Here is a 20,737-nt window from a genome sequence, read left to right on the forward strand (position 1 = left end):
GATGGCCCTCTTATGTTCATGCATTAAACATGTGGGTGGACGGCTGCCTGCATTACTTAGTATGGCTTCCTCTCATTGTACGACTCTGTCTCTCCCTTTATTCCTTTACTGCAGCTGTCTGTCTTTTTACTGTAATCTCATACTTTTCCAAAATGAGATATAGCTGTCCTGGCCTGTAGAAGGAGGAGCAAGAGAGGATAAGAAAAAGGAAAGAATAAGGACTTGGAAAGTGACAAAGAGAGGAACTGGGCAAGATATGGAAAGAAGATTAAAGGCAGATATGGACAGGAAAATATCTGAAGGCAAAGCAAAGACAAGACGGAGAGTCCATAAAAGAATGAGACTGCAAGATATTACAAGAGTAGATGAAAAACAAACTTAAGACTAAGACAGGGAGGAGATGAAAAGGTAGAGAGAGACATTAACGTGTGGAGTGCAGAAAATGAAAAGGGAGTCAAGGGTTGGGGACAGAGAGATGGACAGCTCAGAGTGATGGCTTACATTAGCCATTCTTTATTTAATGAGTCCCATATTGATCGAGCCATCACACCACACACACACTCACAGAAATATATGCACACACAACTCTTCTGAGAAAGGTTTGTTAGATTTAATGGCTATGCCTAAAAGCAACTGCCTTAAATTAAATTACAAGAAAGAAATATTACATCAAAGGTTCAATAACAAAACACTGCACTGTACACATTTTGCTAACAAATACCTGAAACTCATCAGCAAATATCTCAAAGGCACGAAAAACTCTAGAGTCAAAAAAAGTCAACTAAAGAAGAGCTTTGTAAGTAAAGTTCTTTATGATTTAAAGCATTTTGATGTAGGCGGTTTTATTTCAATGTCATTGGGGCAAAATCCCATTATAAACTTTGATCATATTGTAATTCACGTGGTTTGAGAGAACACTAGACTTTTACACCTGCTCTTGGCTCTGGCTCTTGGCTTTAGAAAATCTAGCCTGTGACGAAAGACTTTGGCCAATCACTGGTCATTTTAAAGGGAGGGCGTTTCTATTGGCTGTTCTACAAATATAGATGTCCATTTAGTGAAAGCCTGATTCAATGGCGGAGAATCCTGCTGAGAAAGTTGCTATTCCAGCAGTGGCAACAACTGCTTACACTGCAAAACAAGCCAAAAGTTAAGAAATGTTGACTTATCAAAAAGAAACTCTAAAAATAAATGCAAAAAAACACATTTTAGAGATGGAGAGAAATCGTTGCTAACAGTTTAGCCTCCTGCTAACCGAAGCCAAAGGCTCATAGGTGCTGCTTCAAGTTCACATTTTACTTTAGCTAGGGCCTCGACTTGAAGTGTGTCCTCTGCCTCACTCCCTGCTGCTACAGACTACCCTGCCAGAAGAGAACAGGTAGCAGCTCCGGAGACAGACCTCCAGTCAACGGCTGCAGCAAGCTGAATACAGCCAGCACAAACCCCAGCTCCAGGATACCAGACAGCCCCGACTCTAAGTAAACTTTCTGTTGCTGCCGGCACACAGGTTAGACCCTCATGCTACTTTTCAAAAAGGGAAGGGGGCAGTGGGAGTGGCCAAACACAAAAGAGGCATGACTTCCTGGTTTACAGACTTGCACAAGATTAGGTGAAGAAATGTTCGAAAGGCAACTGTTTATGCCAACTGGCAAAAAGGGGTAATGCATGGTGTATGCTTGTTTGTCGCAGCTATAGCAAATTCACATTGGTAAATTGAATGACCTGACGCATCATCAGTACTTTTTTGAAACAGAGGAGAGCTTTTCTGTGTGCTTACAACGTGGAGGGAAAAAAAACAGTCTCTGTAAACAGATCTTTGCATGTATGCAGAATATTTAGGCAATTGGACTGAATTTTGCAATTTTAAGTGCTCTAGTTTCTGTTTGCAGTCCGAGTGGTATTGACGAATCACATTTGAGCAGCAGGTAAACAATCTGTATGTAGGGGGAGAATGCACTGGCCAAAATGCAATCTCAGAACCAAATGGCTAAGCCCGGTCTCACTCCGAAGTCGTCGTAATGCGGTGCTTGGGCAGTGACCAGAAACCAATGAAAAAAGGCATCCTCCAACGTCGGCATGATACGTAGCCGGTTGCCGTTATAGTGGGGAAACGCAACGGGACCACGAGGAAAGTTAAGGCGGCAAAGAATGTGTTGATCAGCTATCGTGTGACAATAATTTAGCTTTTTGTTAGCTTTTTCTTGTTGCTGTTTATCCACAATCATATGAAAATATTTGTTTATAGAGATTAGCCAAAATGACGACACATGAAAGTCTAAGCCCAGATATCCGCTAGCTATGTTGAATCTCCTGAAATATTGGCTGGTGTACCAAGAAACTTAAGGTCATCAGATGATAGCAGATGGATTCCAGGATTTATAAAAAAACTAAAAAGTTAATGAACGAACAAAGCCTTGTCCACAAAGATCCCAGAGAGATATAACATGTGTGGTTGATCAGTGGTACAAAGAACAGACTTATGTAAACAAGGCTTTTATGTTACATATCTTACCTTGGCGAAGCGTCGATTATATTGTGCCACCACAGCGGGGTCGGGGCAGTCCAGCTTCTTGATGATCTCAAAGCTCTGGTTGAGCTGAGTGAAAATGTCCACCACTGAGCTGGAGAACAGAGCATGCTCAGACGTCTGCTGGAACTGCAGGTGGACAGAGAGGACAAATTGCAAAATTTTAGCCCACTGGTATTAATCTTTTAAACAGCAAGTCTCCATTTCCAGTCTGCTCTATTCATGAAGCACTGTTCCTTACAACCTCCTTACTGACTCATACGTCGTCTCCTTCTCTACTTTCTTGTAATCAAATAATAACTCAAACTCATTCTTATTTCTGTGCCGAGCTACCATAGCTGTGCTCTTGTGTAATTACTTTAATTTCAGGGCACTCTGACCATTACAATTATTATCGTTCATCTGAAAGGATTGCTGGTCGGGGAATAAGGGGCTTATTGAACTGTTGCACTAATCATATGTTCCTGCAGATAAATTCACCAGCTAAATGTCCCTTTTGAGTTCAAACGGAAATGTAAATGGTGCCCAGAGGGTTGGTGTGGTAGTTAGGAGAACCAGGTCACATATTTCCCAAGTGACCGAGTCCTGCCGTTGTATCCTGTGACCTGTCTCTCTTACTCTGAGAAACTCACAGTCTATGGATCCATAACGGATTCTTTAAGAGCCAGAGGGGGCCAATAAGCACTTAACGCCTCCTCAATAAAATCTGTCTCTAATGGACTCTTTGTAAACTCCCATAAGTTAAAAGAGTTGTGCCATCAGGCTACTTAAGAGAGTAAAGAGGTAGAGAATATGTGTGCTGAGTAAAATAACATTTGCTTAAAGTAGTCTCTGAAACATCCTGTCCTGCTTTGTTTTATGACATTTAAAAAAATATGTGAGCTTTTTGAGAGTCTGCTGCTACACTCACGCAGCATGTTCCTCTCACTGAAACATTTATCCAGCACACCCTTTCAGTGTTTAGCGCCTCTGCATCCACCTGTAGGCTCTGAGTCAATCCTCCCTTCCTACTTGTAAGCTTGGTGTCTCTCGTGGGGAGTAACGAGGTGGGCACTGCCCATCATTCAGACGGCCCATTTTTTTGAAACCCCGATAGTCTGAAAAATGTCCTACTTTGCCAAAAATCCACTCTGCCAAACGAAGGCATATCGCCAATTATCATGCAGAATGACACTGTGAGACCCTCCAGGACACCACTTTTTTTTTTTACTGTAGCAAAGGCATGATGCACCCTACTCTGCCTCTGATTGGCTAGTTCCTGTTGCCTTTGTTGCCAAGACACACCAAACCAACTTCAGAGAACTAGCGGTGATGAAAGCCCCCTGCCTCGTCGCCTATATCTCGGCTAAAAAGTTGCACATGGACACACTGCAAAGATTACAGCTGACTGTCAACGAGCATGTAAGTTCTGTGTGAGAGGTAATACCCCTCCACACCAGCAGATGGTGATAGTCTGTATTCATCAATCAAAGAGGGAAAGCAGGAAACTGTCTTGACAAACCATAAGGAAACTTTTCTGCTAAAGAACTCAATGGCTACAGAAAATAATCTTGGATGTTATTTTGGTCTCACTCCCTCTTGACTTTAGCTGTTTGTTTACTTTCCTCACTTCCGTTTCCCTCTCAGTATTGTTGGATTTCAGTGATGCTTTGATACTGTGGACCATGCAATTCTACTGCAAAGACTAGAAGACTCTCAGGACCTGTCCTCAAGTGGTTCAAGTCACATCTTCATGACAGAAAGAACTTTGTTTCCAGCTAAATAGAGATAAGACCAAGATAACTGTCTTTGAGAGCACAGAATGAAAGTTGGACTAACCACTCTCACCTTAACTCCCTAGAAATCTTGGCTTTGTTGTGGGCTCTGATTTAAATTCAACGGATGAGATCACATTATATCACCCACCAGCAGGTGTGCTCTGGTTCTGCGCAGTGCATTGTGGTTATTGTAGGTTTTCCACCTCTTGAGCAAAAGCGAATGCCACAGTCCTTTTTTCTCATATATGCGTTTTCTGGCATAGATGGTTTAGTGTGAAGACCCTCTTAATGCAGGTGAAACACTTCTTTAAACTGTACAAACCTACTCCTAAAACGTTGTACCTCTTGTATCATTTGTACTTTTTAAATTCTAGATCTTTTACCTTTGCCGCATCTTTATTACCCTGTAAAGCACATTGTATTGTCCTGGTGTATGAAATGTGCCACACAAATAAAATTGCCTTGCCTTGCCTTTAAGCAGTCACAGTGTTCAGTGACCAAAAGCCTTTTCTGCCCTAAAAACACTTTCTGAGCACGAAGAGTTCCCAGAAGATGAATTAAAGCTTTGGGACCAACAGGAGGTCGAGAGACAACACTTGTCCATCATTCTGTTAATCTGGGACCAGCTGGCAAAAGCAGAACTCTGCTACACGTGGATCAATTGAAGCATCCTTGAACAAAAGGTCATGAGACTGGTGCTGTCTTTCATTCTGTTGTAGGTGTCAGCGTTGTACAAAGCTAGCAGTTTTTCCACTGCGGTTGGACCTCCTTTCGCTCAACAACTTAGAAAAATAGAGTTTCACAACAGCAAATCGTGAGGAAGCTGCTGGTATATGATACTGGATTTGCTTCTGCTGTATACCTGGGTAGGTTTTACGTTATAATAAACCAGATGTATCAGTTTTTATTCACGAGCAGGAATTGCAAAAGAGAACTTTACATTTTAACATCCAGCAGTGTTAATCAGTGGCAGTGAAATCACTTTGATTGTTTATTAGGATTTTTCAAACATCATTGTGTTCTGATATTTTTACTATGTGAGTCACTTCCCATTATTTTTCATATCCCCCCTCCAATTTCCTTCTTGTTGTGAGCACTGTGACCCGAGTCTTATTTCATGATTGTTAGCGGGAAAAAAAAGGATTACGAATTTATTACAATAATGCAAGATATGTGTTGTAATACACCAGTCATAATAGCTTAGATCACAAACATGATGTCTCATCTCCGCTAACTGAGTAGCCTGCAAATTGTTCCTTTTATTGCCTTAATTAAATTCTGGTGTCTGGTGAGGCAATTTCTTTGTCCACAGGAAACAAGAAATTGAAACTTCAGACTGATATGCTAAATTTTCTTCCAATGGGGAGACTGTCGATGATGTCATTTGTAAAATTGGTAAACAAAAGCTTCATACATACTTATATGTTCTTCCTGTTAAAGTGTATGACACTCAGACGGTGCCATTTCAAATTATTATCATCCCTGTGCCTCCTTTAATACACACGGAGGTATGCATATGGCTTAATGTCTATAGAGGTTCATTATATCGCCCTATATTCCTTCAGAGGTAGTATCATGAAGCAAAAATATGTGTAAGGTGAAAGGAAGTGTGCATGCTAATGTTACTGTAGTCTGACCCTCAGCACACTCTAACTTCTTCGATTCAACTCAGCCAAATCTGAACACAAACACATGATGCTTATATTTTTAGATTCTGTGTGACTTTCATGTTTCTGGGATATCGTTACCTTTGATGTCCCATGCAAATAAAGACCTATAAATCCACTCTGAAATCAGAGGAAAATAAACGCTCCTCATAACTCCAGATAGTCATCACATTCTTAAGTTTTCTTCAGTATCAAAATAACCCAGTGGTAGCTGTCTGTACATCCAAAGAACTGCTAATAGCTAATTCAGCATATTTTTAATGGCGGCAATTTGCCTAAATATAAACAAATGTAGCGCAAAAACTAGTTGTAGCCTGAAGCTAACTAACTGACTCTATAGCAACATTTTTCTTCTTGTTTACATCCCTTAAATTTTGGGAATTGTAGGTCCAAAACATGGAGTATGTTTGCTTTTGATTCCATAACCACAGCCAATAATGAAGCTCTAGCGAAAGTTCAGTCAGGAAGAAAAATACTTCTCACGCTCAGGCTGTAAGTTTCTGTCTCACCCTGCCATTCACTCCATGCACGTATGTTCACTCACTGTCTCTAGGTGACATTGTCTGGGCAGGTCAAGTGAGTCATCAGCTGATTGACAATCTAAGCACAGCGGCACACCTTCTCTCTCTCATCTTACTGCTCCTCATTTTAAATATGGCTCTTTCTCTGCTGTAGTTCTTTCTTGCTGCTGTCGTGTGCACCCTCCACCTCCCCATCACCACCTAGTCTTTACAGATTCATTGGCCTCATCAGCCTCTGCAGTCAGCAGCCTCAGAGTCAGCAGCCACCACCACCACCAGTGTCTGGACTCCATGGGGGGATTTATCTTCCCTCCATCACCAAAGACTTCTGTTAAATCTCAATCAGCACAAATCAGCTGTTAATTTGTACACTCATATTTTTTAACAAATATTATCTTTACTTCATTCTTCTGTCTCTCCTGATTGCAATAATGACATTGTGTAGTTTGCTAGCACAGAAATAAACATAAATAATTGAAAACTGTGGTGTAATCAGTGACAGAGCTGCAGGATGAAAACAGTTTATCTCACAGACACCCATTAAGTTGTTCGACTACAGTCTGTGCTACCGGTAGCATTTTCTAAAACCTAATTTTCATTTGGATTTTTGTGTTATTGATTTGTTATCCTTTTTGAAAATAGTGCAAACGAGAGCACAAAAAATCTTTAAAATACATTTTTTAAACTGAACAAAAAAATATCTGAGCCCTAACTAATGGATAAGGAAGGATAGACGTATGCCGAGCTGAAAACCTTCACAGAATAATTTTCGGACCATATTTTAGTCTCTTTTTTACTCACCCCTTCCCTCTTGTCTCTCTCCAGCGCCCCGTGCATGAACTCCATCGACACCTCCTCGTTTTCAGCCAGCCAGGCCAGGACAAACTGAAGGAACCACCTGTAACAACAAAAAAAAATCTGTCATTATCTGTCTTTGATGAAGCATGAAGTTGACACACAAAACATGAGAAAAACCTACTGGCTCTGATTCTGTTTAGTCAAATGAAAGTAGTGTCGTTTTGAAGAGTACAAACTAAATGTTTTGTTTAGTTCTAAAGCTTGCAGATTCAGAAACATCTTTTAAATCCCCTTCTACAAAACATATCTTAAAAAAAATGTTTCTCATGTCTTACTTGTTTCATTTAATTTGTTTGTTTTATTTTATCTTACTGAATTTGTAAAATGTTTGTTCTTTTAATATTTTTCCTGTCTCATTGTTACCATTGACTATGTTTTATTAATGTAAATCACATCATAATTTTGTTTTGAAAGCTGCTGTATCAATAAAGTTGTCATCATAATCATTACTCTGTTGTCCACATTTTTATCGTCAAAACCCAGCGAGGAGAGCTTTGAGTGTGTGGATGTGTGTGTCAATTATTGTGCATATAAAAACAGACAAAATCTCAATAGAAAGGCAGAAATGATGAATCAAGATGAGCTGCGTTTTGTCTGGAGGAGCCAGGGAAAGAGTGAGATAATGAGTGAGAAAGACTGTGTGTGTTTGTGTGTGTATGAGTCTCTTACGCAGGGTACTCAGGCACAGTGTCAGAGAAGGCGGGCAGGTCCTTAACATACTCGTTATAAAGCCACTTGACCTTGAAGTGCAGGTTCATGTAGTCAGCAGTCTTACAGAGTTTATGCTTCTCGTGTTCTGCAGAAACGACATCAACACACACACACACAAACACAGAGACATAAACACCAGATTTATCTCTCGAGGTGTGCTGCAGCAGTAGCAGTCAGTTTACAGTGTCTTGGTGGAGATTTTTAACACTTTGAAAGTTTGTGTGTTCTCATGGGTTTTTCACATTTTCTGTGAAAGGTAGTGAGATGATGATTAGAGTCAGTAATTATAAGCATATCCATCTATATCAGATCCGATTTCCACTCTGATCAGAGGCTTCAGCACACCACAGGTCTGAGATACATTACTCCTCAAAGTTTTAATTATTTTCTTGGTAGCATTACAAAATATCTCAAGGGTAACAGATGGATGGACAAAGAAACATTGAACAAAGAGAGCTCCATCCATAGTCTGTCCCCTTGAATTCATCACAGGGAACAACAACATAAAAAAATAACTTGTCAGAGTCGGACAAATAATCCTGCAGTACAGTCACACAGTGATTTGGGCCAGTCGTAATTTCAGAAATGCTTCGACACAGTGGTGAAATTCTTCACTGCAGCTTTCATCAAAATCCAATCAGTGTTGTTTGTGTCACATGAACCAACAAACAAACAAAGGAATGGAGGAATGAGAGCGAGGTGACCAATCCTGGAGTCCAAGTCTCCACACTGATTTCATTTTGGGCTCCAGTTATGGAACAGCTCCAGCATTACAAACAAACAGTAGTATAAAGTGGAGGAGTCGGTGGCACAGCGCATCGAGGTACTACAGTACTTTCATCAAAATATTTCTGTAGATCTAGAGTGATCCTTTGTCAGGGAATGGCAGTAAGAGAGAAAAGATGTCAACAAATGTGTAACCTATACAATAAGGAGGCTAATGTCTATTTCTACATGTCTAAGGATGTCTAACAACAAATAATTATAAACAATGTCAAATACTGCAAAGGTGGCATTTCCTTTCCTACAGATCAGATGTTCCCAACCCTTTCATTTGCTTACGGACTGTGAGGAAACATATGCAAGCAAAAGCGAAATACAAATCCTTAATAATAATGTCCCTTAGAGCTGGGTAGGCATTTTTATCTTGGCTTCATTGGGTAAAAATGATAAACTTTGAACATACTGTAGTTTAAGTGCTCTGAGAGAAGACTAGACCTCTGTACCTCCTCTTGGCTGTCTTCAGGCTTTAGAAAATCTAGTCCGTGACGGGAGGTTTTGGCCAATCACAGGTAATTTCAGATAGCAGGAAATGCTATTGGTTGTTCTACAAATACAGACTGTGCTGGTCTAATTTCAGCCGCTAACGCTGCTGACCGGAGGTCCATATCTGTAGCTGTTGCCCACTCTCCTGCTACTGAAGCTGTCCACAAAGGAAGGGAGTGAGGCGGAGGGGCCATGGGGTGACTAGCTAGCTAATTCTTGTCTCAGGCGTCTCAACGGTTTCTCTAAAATGGAAAAGTCTGTCCTTTGCATTTTAAAAAACTTCAGCGTTTATATGACGACGTTATTGAAACGATCCCCGTTCACACAGAGCCGCAAAATCTACTGGAAACGCTGTAGTATGCACGCCAGGCCAATGGGTGGCAGTGTAAATTTGCAAAGCAACACCACGGCATGACACCCTGCGCCTGCGCTGAAGCGCCTTCCTCTACAACGCGGTGATTACAAACCAAAACAAAGAAGACACAATGGCGAAAGCATGCACAGATAACTTTGTCTGGATGGACGACGAGGTGGAGTTGCTACAGTAACAGATCTACACTTCACTTCAAATCAACAGGGTGAGCAGCACAAACAGAGCTCGGCATTGTTGTTGTGACAGTCGGCATGCCTAGTGACTGAAACCGTAATGCGCACGGAACTGCATATTGCAAGTTTACATAACAATGGAGATGCTGCCGTTTCCAAAAAGTTGCACTCTGGAACCTGTTTTCAAAACGTTGTGTTTTCAGACACCCAAAACACCGCCGTCGTGTAAACGATCGGCCAAAACGCAACTAAAGTTTACAGTTTCCAGTTGAAATCATTGTCGTATAAACGGGGCCTCATTTGTGGTCTGATAAACAGAGAGAGTAAGGGAAAGGAAAGGCTGAATGTGCTACGCGCAACTCTTCAATGGTTTAGGATTAAATAAGTCAATGTATGGGGAATGCTTGGCTACCTTTTTTTGCCTTCTCCAGATTTCGGCCTACCGCAGCTTTAGGGGACACTTTTTGCGCTAATTACCTTGAACTTCACGCCATAAACATCAACATACTGATTCTCAAGTAAAGTGGGTCATCAGTAAGCAAGGTAACCAATCTGTTATCGGCACCTTCCAGCACTGAGCAGTACATAAAACCTGCTTTTTGTGCTTTTTAAAATATATTTTGTAAGCAGCTACAATTACATAAAGACAGTATTTTTTAGTTTAGTTTCCTTGCTCGCACATTTTTGCACACTCTTGTCTCTCTGACAGAGTGCTCCAGGGATTATGTTTTTCTGTAGGCTAACACGGAAGTTCCCTCATCAATAAGCCAACAGGATTTTTCAGTTGGATTTTGGATAATGGCAAAAAAAATAAGCTGTAGGGCAAACAAACGTTTATGATACTTATTTTGCTCAGTAAGATAATCTTCACAAATGAACGCCACTTTTATGATTTTTGAAGCCTAAATGCAAGTGCCAGAGGTAAAAAGCTAACGTTAGACCATAAAGGAACTACACCACGGTCGCATGACTTAACGAGGCCGCCACAGCTTGGCTGTAAAGCGGTGCTCGGCATGATGATGTTCTGTATTCTCATTTGGCTCTTGTTAGCAACAACCTTTTAAGACACAAAAGAGCTTCAAAATTCATGAGTGGGGTATTTACTGACGTGTTTTATGTCATGAGCAAAACATGAAGGTCTCTAAAGCTTGTGTTAACTACAGACCTTATTTCAGGTATCTAACCAAATTCCTATTCAAAAACCCACTGACTTTGAGACAAGGGAATCGTGAGTGCTAAAATGCTGACTCATTTCCATGTTTTAGGACTCATCCATGGGGCCCGCTATAGAGGTGAGATAAGTAAAGAAACAGAACATGCCAAAACCAAAAGTTACATGATTTGTGAACAGGTATTTAACCCCCCAAAAAAGGACTCAAGGAAGACCTTGTGTTATAACTCTATTTTTCAGTTTGCTGGCCACTGATAGGCTGTGGAGAAAAATTATGTTTGGGAGTCACACTGACTCTCATTGTTGATATAAAAAATGGTCCAAGGTGCAAAACAGGTTGGGAATCTCTGCTAAAGATGACTAATAACAAATACACATACACACATACACACGCATCTTACCAGCTTCGAAATCAACTTTGCGGATGCGAAATGTGGAGGGAGCTGAGATGGCAACAGAATTACAAAACAAACCAATGAGAGTTCAAGGAAAAGAGAGGAGCAAGTTTGATAAAGAAATGACAGAGATGAGAGTGGAAAAACATTATATTAAAACACAGTACTAGTGGAGTTGGAGGGTAGTCTGTCTAGACACAGGGGGAAAAAAGTCTAAAAAAGGGTCTCCTGAAGGACTTGTCAGCGATCAAATCAGTCAGAAAACATCTTGAAAAAAAACTTGTTGACAGAGTGCTGACTCAGCTACAAAACTCAGTCTCACAGGCCTCAGAGTGCCAAACAATGTTTCAGGATAGTTTCTACAACTTCTACAAGTCTAATATGAGACACAGTGAGAAGTCAGAATATTGACTGGCTAAGCAGGTTTCAAATGGCTCACTAAGTTGAAACAGCTGTCTGTGCAGTTATCTCGAAAGTATATCTTACAGTATAATGTGGAGAGCTCGAGGGGGAATCAATCTTGTTATAGACACAACACTATCTGTTTCTCACACTGTTAGAAACTGTTGTATCTGCTTCCATCATGACTCACAGGACCTGGAGTCACAGCGACTGTAAGTGATACAGATAATGTACCTTTTTGGTGAACGTGAGTATCATCTGAGTAACGTGCCAACATTGCAAAGTGGAATCCTCATTTAGGTAACTGTGTTCAATCTCCTTCTCCTATCTCCTAGCTCAGTTCTGAGATTGTTCTGTAAACACTGATTCATTGATTCATTATCCATAACTGCTCATCCTCACACAGGGTCACAGGGGGGCTGGAGCCTGTCCCTACCTGCTCTTGGCTGTTTTCAGGCTTTCAAAAATTGCAGCGTTAGACACCAACAAAAAAGGACGTCCTTTAACATCGCCATGATAAGTGGCTGGTCGCTATTATAAGCCCTTTTTAAATAGGAGTTGTGCAAATTTGCAGGAAAGCCCAATCAGTCTTTTTTGAGCATTGGCAGTATAAAAACAAAATCGGGGAGTGCGGCAAAATGCTGCCTGCCTACTTTTGTTTATACAGATTGTGCCTTTTTCGGGGCAATGGGGGTGTGAGCAAGTAACAAAACGTGTAGCTCAGCGTGTGACGTAAACAGTGACGTGGGAGGGAAGCCGCGGCTGGTCAGTCCTTCGGCGATTCTCTCATAAGTCGGCCCGTCCTTCACCGTCCCCGTCATTTGGCAGTTAATGGCCTCTTCGTTTGTGAGGGCAAGGAGGGCGCGCAATTCTTTGTTTCCCCAGTTGCTCATCTTTACAGTGTCTGTCAGGTTTGCGTTTCCCTCTTGCTACTAGCTGCTCATTCCTGCTATCAGCTGTTTCCTGTTAGTCCACTGCCAGTGGGTCGCATGTGCGGCGTCATCAACCGCTCCTCCCGCAGCGGAAGGGTGCCTCGTTTTTTTTTTTTAAACCAAAAAGGTTCCGCCAAAATGTCTACCCTACAAGACGGAAAATTGGGCACCTCGGATCAACTCGCCAATCCGGCTCTGTGTGTCTAAACGCTTGCAGCTTGCTGGCAAAATGGCCCAACATTTGCTGAAAATCTGGCAGTGTAAAAGGGGCTATAGTTTCACATTGCCCGGCACCGTCAGGAGGAGATGCAGCAGGACAAGAACAAAAGTTACGGCGGTGAAAGTCCGAGTGGAGTGGGCGGGAGGGTTTGTGGATGGGTCCAACAAACACCGACTTTTACGTTTATGTTCGTGTTCCGTAAAATCATGAAGCCAAACCCTGTTCTTTTTTCCTAAACCCAACCATGTGTTTTGTTGGATAAACTTAACCATGTGCGTCTGTTGTTGAAGGAAAAAAAAAGTCAATTTGCGGTGTTGTACCGACATTTATTTTGAAAGAAACTGTAAATTTCCTGTGAAAACGAAAGTGTATTTTTTAGAACATACGGGGTACCTTTCACGTCGAATCTGGACAGAGAAGGTCCTTGACCAAATGTTGTTATGTGACGAGGTCGGAGTGAAAATGTGTTTGAGGCTGTCTGCAGTGCGCTTTTGGCTGAAGAGACTTTTTTTCCTGCAACTGTCTTTTGTCTTTTCGCTGAGGCATGGAAAGGCAAGCATTGATGTAAACTTCTCCTATGTGCTATGCGCTCGCCACCTTGCTAAATTGTTAGCTTTGGTGGCTTCTAGATGCCAACAGATGACCACAATGCTGTGTTGTTCTGTTAACGTAACAACTTGAATGCCAAGCATAACGTGTACACAACTTCCCATGACCTCAAGTGAATGAGTTCCATTTAAAGGCAGCAAATAGCTTTGACTTCTGACTGTGTCTTTCATCAGCTACATCATGTTTGTCTATAACCTCACCGTTGTTCCAGCGGTAGTGATTGACTTTATGCAGAACTGGAAGAGACGACGGCAAAGAGAAGTTGATGGAGTGAGAGAAAGAAAGTGTGAATGTAGAGGGGAAGAAATGGCGGCAAGTTGTTACTTCTTCTCTTACACACACACACACACAAACACACACACGCTGTATAAGGACACACACAGTCTTACCCTCCAGAGCATATTTCATGTCCTGAGCAAAAAGCCTCCAAATGACCTCCGCGCTGACTTTACCCACATCGAGTTCCTGAGGAAACCTGAAATGGAGAAAGAGGTCAGACAAACTATTAGTTAGTCTGCTGGTGAGAGCATCCTTAAGCAAGCTGGATATATATATATATACAAGCTTGCAATCAATCAGAAGACACACAAGCACACACAGTAGCCTGGGGTTGTCTCAGACCTTTACAGCTTCAAACTAAGAGACTCAAACTGAGATTGATATTTTGCGAGCTAATATTTTATCAGCTTACTTTACTTGCACTGACTCATTAAAAAGAAACAGCTTGCAGGAACAAATTTAAATAAAGTGCTGCTGGCAAATTTATTTTTCTGTCATAAAAATCCAAATAAGGGCAGCACGGTGATGTGGTGGTTAGCACTGTCGCCTCACAGCAAGAGGGTTGCCGGTTCGATCCCGGGTGTGGGAGCCCTTCTGTGCGGAGTTTGCATGTTCTCCCCGTGTCAGCGTGGGTTCTCTCCGGGCACTCCGGCTTCCTCCCACAGTCCAAAGACATGCAGGTTAATTGATGACTCTAAACTGTCCGTAGGTGTGAATGTGAGTGTGAATGGTTGTCTGTCTCTATGTGTCAGCCCTGTGATAGTCTGGTGACCTGTCCAGGGTGTACCCTGCCTCTCACCCAATGTCAGCTGGGATAGGCTCCAGCCCCACCCGCGACCCTCAAGAGGATGAAGCGGTTAGAAGATGAATGAATGAAAAATCCAAATAACATGTTTAAAAGTTTTAAAAACAGCAACAATTTCAAAGATTTTTAGATTTAAGTTTGAATTTAAATCATCCAAATAAACTGCAGAAACCACTGCCCACATCAGGGCTGCCTCCTAATAGTCGACCAAACGTTAGTCGGCCAGAAAGTTTGAGCATTATTTCACTGGTCGCTTAGTTGCTTATGACTGGACCATGTGGGAATTTAATTTGAAAGGACAGACACAGGAAGAGGCCATGCTCAGCAGTCAGACAGGAGTCAAGTTACAAACCAATCACAGCCAAAAGATATCTTTCCCTTCTTCTGTAAATATTCAGTCTGATAAACACAGAAGAGTTGATCATGTTAGTGCAGGGCTACCCAGAGCTTTACATCTGTCCCACAGACGATAGGGCAGGCACGACACACTTAAAAACAGCTCCTGGAAGAAGATCAGCTCTGCACTCAGGATTTCAGGTAAATAGGCTGAAGCTCAGACTCAGATTTCCAGGGCTGGTACCTGCAGTTATTCCACAGGCTAGTTAATAACATGTCGGGCAGGAAATCCAAAGTGTGGGATCATTTTGAGAAGGTGAAGGACGAACCCAAGGTGATATGTAAACTCATCTTCATTGGTCGACTACAAACATGACGTATCATCTGAAACATGGAAGTAGCTACATGCCCATTAGCCCACAGCGTCATTAACAGGCGGCTCGCTCAGTGTGTGACGTGCACTTGTAGATAAAATATAGGCCTATATTAATGAAGGTTCATTAGTACGGTTTTATATTCCTCTGTAATGTAGCACAGTGTTAACAATGTTACTGATACTATTATCGCAGTATACATTAAATAATCCAACTTGTACTTCTTGTATGTGGCAACAGGAGACTGCTGTGAACAATTTCTCTCAACAAGCTGCTGTAATTTACAGCAAATTCAACATATTGTGAGCAATAAATAGCTGCATGTCATTCCATTAATTTCCCCAGTTATAAACTATGACATAATGGAAATAAACGCAAATTTTGACTGTCAACTCTGCTCATCTCAGAGCTACAATATGCCAAATAACAGGCAATAAAAGGGAGCACTGACTGGTTAATAATGGGTGTGTAGGAGTTCTTGTCCTCCTCAATAATGGAGACGATGAGCGTGATGAGTTTAGGCCAAAAGTCCAGATTCTGGATGCTCGGGCCCTGCTCCTCCTGCTGGCTCTCCTCTTTCTTCTCCTCTTCCTCTTCTTCTTCTTCCTCTTCCTCCTCCTCCTCATCATCCTCCTCCCCTTCCTCTCCTTCTGCTTTTTCTTTTTTCTTCTTCTTCTTCTTCTCTGGCTGAGGCTGGAAGACAGAAAAAGACAGGAGATGTGTTTGTGATGCGTTTAAGTTCTTCACACCTAGGAGAAGCTGAATGTCCAGTATTTGCAAAATGAACGCATGCCGTTGTGAAACAAGTGGCAAGCAGAACTAAAACAAGTTTTAGTGCTCAGAAGCTGTATTTTCAATAAATCATCTGCGGTGAATAATTTATGACAATAATTACAATATTATTTCTTCACTACACTGATTTGTTTTCAAAGATTCTGGCTCCATGTTTGTGTGACAAAGTGCTGCACATTCTATGAAGCTAAAAAAAAGGAGCCTTTTCTTGATTACCATGCAAAGTATTGTTAATTTATACTAAACACAGGCTGGTTAAATGAGTTCAGACACATTAAGTAAGATATGAATCTTTCCGAGCACGGTGAAAAATCTTCACTGTTCTGGAGAAAATTCTTCGGCTGATGGAGCCTCAGTTAATAAGTGCATCAATTAAGGCAAAGCCAGCATATGCTGTATGGACTGAGATTAAAAGAATACTTCATCCCGCAAACGACCATTTGTACATAATTTACTTGCCCTGTGGTTTATCGAATCCATGAAGAAAACTCTATTTTTCTCACAGACCTTCGGGGTTAATGAAGAAGCGGAAAACAGAAAAACCGTTTGGTGAATTGAAGTCATAGGTGTCCACGTTTAACAACAGCAAAATTATATCAAAACATCTATTCACAAACTCTCACACAACTCGTGCAGTATGATCCAAGTGTCATTTATCCAGTCGTATGCATAGTACTTCCCAAACAGACAGACCTGTCTGGAACTATGGTCTCCTCAAAGCCAGACTCCATTGACAAAAACAGTAATTTTGCCTTGCTGAACACAGGAGCTGCTGATTTACCACTTTCTCTATGTATAGTTTGTTTGTGTTATTGTGTGACTTAAATGAATCCGAAATAACACCTAACACCACAGCAGCTCCTGTGTTCAGCGAGGTAAAATTACTGTTTTTGTCAATGGAGTCTGGCTTTGAGGAGAGTATAGATAAGTTTTACTTTCAGTTCAGTTCCCCAATGGAAAGGGCTGTGTGTTTGGGAAGTACTGAGCATACGACTGGACAAATGAGACCTGTATTATACTGCATGAGTAGTGTGAATGCTTGTGAATGGATGTTTTGATACAGTTTAGCTGTTGTTAAATGCGGTCACCTACGATTTCTTGGTCTAGTTCAGATGGTGTCACCTGCAACTCTGCTGGTCAAACTGCCGTGGCTAATTTTAGAATGTAAAGCTCGTCACCTGTTTCTACAGCCAATGGGCTTGCAGTGAAGTCTGCTGGTCAAGTGAAAATGACCGCAAACGGCATGTTCGCTAGCTGCAGAAGGTGCTCCGTCCTTGCTGAGCTCTCTGTTTCCGTCCTCATGGTGTGCTGGTGTAGGACGATGGGTCGCTGCTGCTTGCTGTATGTGCTTATGCCCCGCCCACACACACATATATTCTCATTGACTGGTTATTTATATTATTGTGGCGTATTGATTATGAATACAGTCCTTCTGATGCTCATTTTGCTTCAGTTTTTCGCTGTTTCATCACCACTACAAATGCAGCTGTAGCCAGTATCTCACTATCACTAAACTCATATTTTAAGAAGCTACAAATTATATTCAGCCACAAAATAAGCCTGAAAAGCTGCAAATCAGAATGGAAGTACAGAAATTTGTTGCATAGAGACAATACACCGTCTCATCTAGTTGCATTGGTGTGAACCAGCAGGTTTTTAGAACGTTGCAGAACGGTGCATTGGAAGTAGTTGCCTGTTTCAACTCATCTCATTGTAAATCTTTGGTCTGAACTGCACTTTAAATTCATTAAGAATTTTCTCTGTTCTGTTCACTGGACACATGCGAGAAAAACAGTGTTTTCTTGACAAATTCAGTGCACATGGGGTGAGATACAGATCCTGTTGTTACTGGATTTATGTACTCTAAAATGAAGCTTATAGTTTGCAAACCTGTAGATAAGCAGAGTTGAATATCCAACTGTGGAAAAGGTGTGACAGAGTACACTACAGTACAGAGTATAGTGTATGAAGATGTTGGCACTGGATTTAAAAACTCACACACACGTTACTGAAGTTGACGACAGCCTCATTGCAATATTTACAATACTACTGTTGAGGCAGAATCAAGCCACGGCTCTCAGTGCAAGACGTTATGGAGATACTGTCACCACAACACCTTTAGTATTCCTATCAGGTTTTTCTGTAGCAGTCTCCAACCTCTGACCAGCAAAAAGGTAAACTGTCAAATGGGAATCAGCTACTATTACATTATTAAATTCCCATGCATCAGATTTGTGATGGCCCATTTCCTCAGAGCATCTACTGTAGAGGCTCAAAACATGTCGATGCTGAGCAACTCACTGGTGGTACAGCGGGCTGGAACTGGCGGTTGAAGAGCTCGAGACAGTTGTTGAAGATGTACTCGTAGGTGGAGTTCAGGCAGGCCTTGACGCAGTCCCGCACCACGTTGGCGGCTCTGGGAGGATTCTGCAGCTCCAGGACCTGCACAAGAGCGGAGAAGGTAGACATAAGTTGCACAGAAACACAGATATTCACGCACTCTCAAGCTGTAGGCTGGGTAAATATAAACACTATCGTAGGTTTTTGTTAAAGTCATCTAGAATATAAACTGTTTTGACAATAAGCAAGAAGCTGTGACCAGCACATGAGGTTTTTTCATATTTGTTTTTAGCCTGAAGGTCATAAAATGTGTCTCAACAATCAGAGATCCGAAAAAGTCAAAATGAAAAAAGCACAGCAAAAGAAATTATATAGTTTTCACGATATCAGCAATTTAGAAATTAACAGAAATAATTGGACAAATGTGGCCCAAAAGTGAGATTCAAAACAGTGGAAGAGAAAACAAACATGAATATCAGCACACACACACACACACACACACACACACACACACACACACACAGAGGTCCACGACATTTCCTCTGTCCTGCACTGTGAAATCAATCTTCCCCTAACAGACCTGATGTCGACAGCACAGGCTCACTCTGAGAGACATTAGTCAGAGGCTGCGATCAATCCTGCAACCCTGCAGCTCAACTGTGTGTGTGTGTGTGTGTGTGTGTGTGTGTTTGCTCTTGTATTTCTACTCCGATAAAAGTCTTCACAAGGACCAAAATCTGCAAAAGATACTGCCAATTTTGGGCGTTTTGTAGTGGCAGTGGAGTGGAAACTCCAGGTTATATAATACAAGAGTGTGAGTTGAGAGTGTGATTTTCTTATTTTTAGATATTCTTTAAATACATGTGCCCGTGTTCTGCAATAAATATATAAGTTTTAAAACTAAAAAAATAACTTAGGAAAACCAGATTTAAAAAAATAAATGTTTTCTGTGCAATTTGAGATGCAGACAGCTGAGTACAACAAAACAGACAATACATACAATTTTTAACACACAGTATCCAGTATCACACACTGTCAGGGGTAAATCATGGACAATTACGGTCACTGCTGGTTAAGATAAGCGATAGCAGATGGGACAAAGGACGATCGGTAACACTGATGGAAGCATCTGAAACTCAACATGGAGGGGATGCTGAGAGTCTGAGACAACAGACTGAGCTTTAGAGGTGACCCTCTCTTCATACAGATGCTGTAGGTTGCAAAAGTAACACCAGTGATCTTACAACACTACTTGACCACGAATAGGTGATGGTTTGCCTTCTTACCGTCAGTGTTCACATCAAAATAGACAGTGCCCTGATACTTGTATGCACAGTACTTCCCAAACAGACAGCCCTTTCTGACGGGGAACTGTACTAAAAGTAAAGCTTATCTATGCAAATCCAGACTCCATTGACAGAAACAGTAATTTTACCTTGCTGAACATGGGAGCTGCTGATTTACCACTTCCTCGATCTATAGTTTGTTGGTGTTATTGTGTGACTTTAGTTAATCCAAACTAAGACTTAAAAACACCAAAGTCACACAATCACACTAACAAACTAACTGATGAAGGCAGCAGTAGACCAGCAGCTCCTGTGTTCAGCGAGGTCACTGTTTTTGTCAATGGAGTCTGGCTTTGAAGAGAGTATAGATAAGTTTTACTTTAAGGTCAGTTCCCCGTTGGAAAGGGCTGTGTGCTTGGGAAGTGCTGAGCATACGACTGGACAAATGAGACCTGTATTATACTGCATGAGTTGTGTGAAAGTTTGCGAATCAATGTTTTGATATAGTTTAGCTGTTGTTAAATGCGGTTGCCTACGCACTGCTTCCACCAGCTCCCTGACCACACAAGGAGCAGGAAGGCATCTCATTGGTTCCCTGGGTTTTTTCGAGACCAAGGTGGCAAAGGCCTGTGGCGGGGGGCATCTTGACAGCTGTACTTTTAGATATGCCCCCCCCCCCCTCTATTAAATATGAAAGGAGGCCTCCACATGCTTGAGCTTTACACTGATGACTTGTATAATCAGAACAGACATGTCCTGTGATTTTCAGCCTTCTATGATTATATTTACCCTTTACAGCAGGCACATCCTGACAGCTGAGAATATTACTGTCAGGTATTGTCCCCCCTCTATTAAATATGAAAGGAGGCTGAAAATCGCAAGACATGTCCGTTGTGATGATACAAGTCAGTGGTCCTGAAATGTGTGTTTCTCTTCTATAATA

General features: G+C 41.6%; 1 protein-coding gene across 1 annotated transcript in view; it reads right to left on the bottom strand.

Annotated features, from left to right (window-relative positions):
• The window catches only part of LOC126394434 (protein unc-13 homolog B-like), a 134,086-nt gene that overhangs the window by 50,067 nt on the left and 63,282 nt on the right, over positions 1-20,737 (bottom strand). The window contains exons 15-20 of the mRNA XM_050051245.1: positions 18,470-18,610; positions 15,828-15,937; positions 13,972-14,057; positions 8,000-8,126; positions 7,274-7,370; positions 2,513-2,656 (exon numbers count right to left, since the gene is read on the bottom strand). Of these exons, the coding sequence (XP_049907202.1) occupies positions 2,513-2,656; positions 7,274-7,370; positions 8,000-8,126; positions 13,972-14,057; positions 15,828-15,937; positions 18,470-18,610 (705 nt within the window). The remainder of the gene's footprint in view (positions 1-2,512; positions 2,657-7,273; positions 7,371-7,999; positions 8,127-13,971; positions 14,058-15,827; positions 15,938-18,469; positions 18,611-20,737) is intronic.

Source organism: Epinephelus moara, chromosome 8 (assembly GCF_006386435.1).
Source record: "Epinephelus moara isolate mb chromosome 8, YSFRI_EMoa_1.0, whole genome shotgun sequence".
Lineage (NCBI taxonomy): Eukaryota > Metazoa > Chordata > Actinopteri > Perciformes > Serranidae > Epinephelus > Epinephelus moara.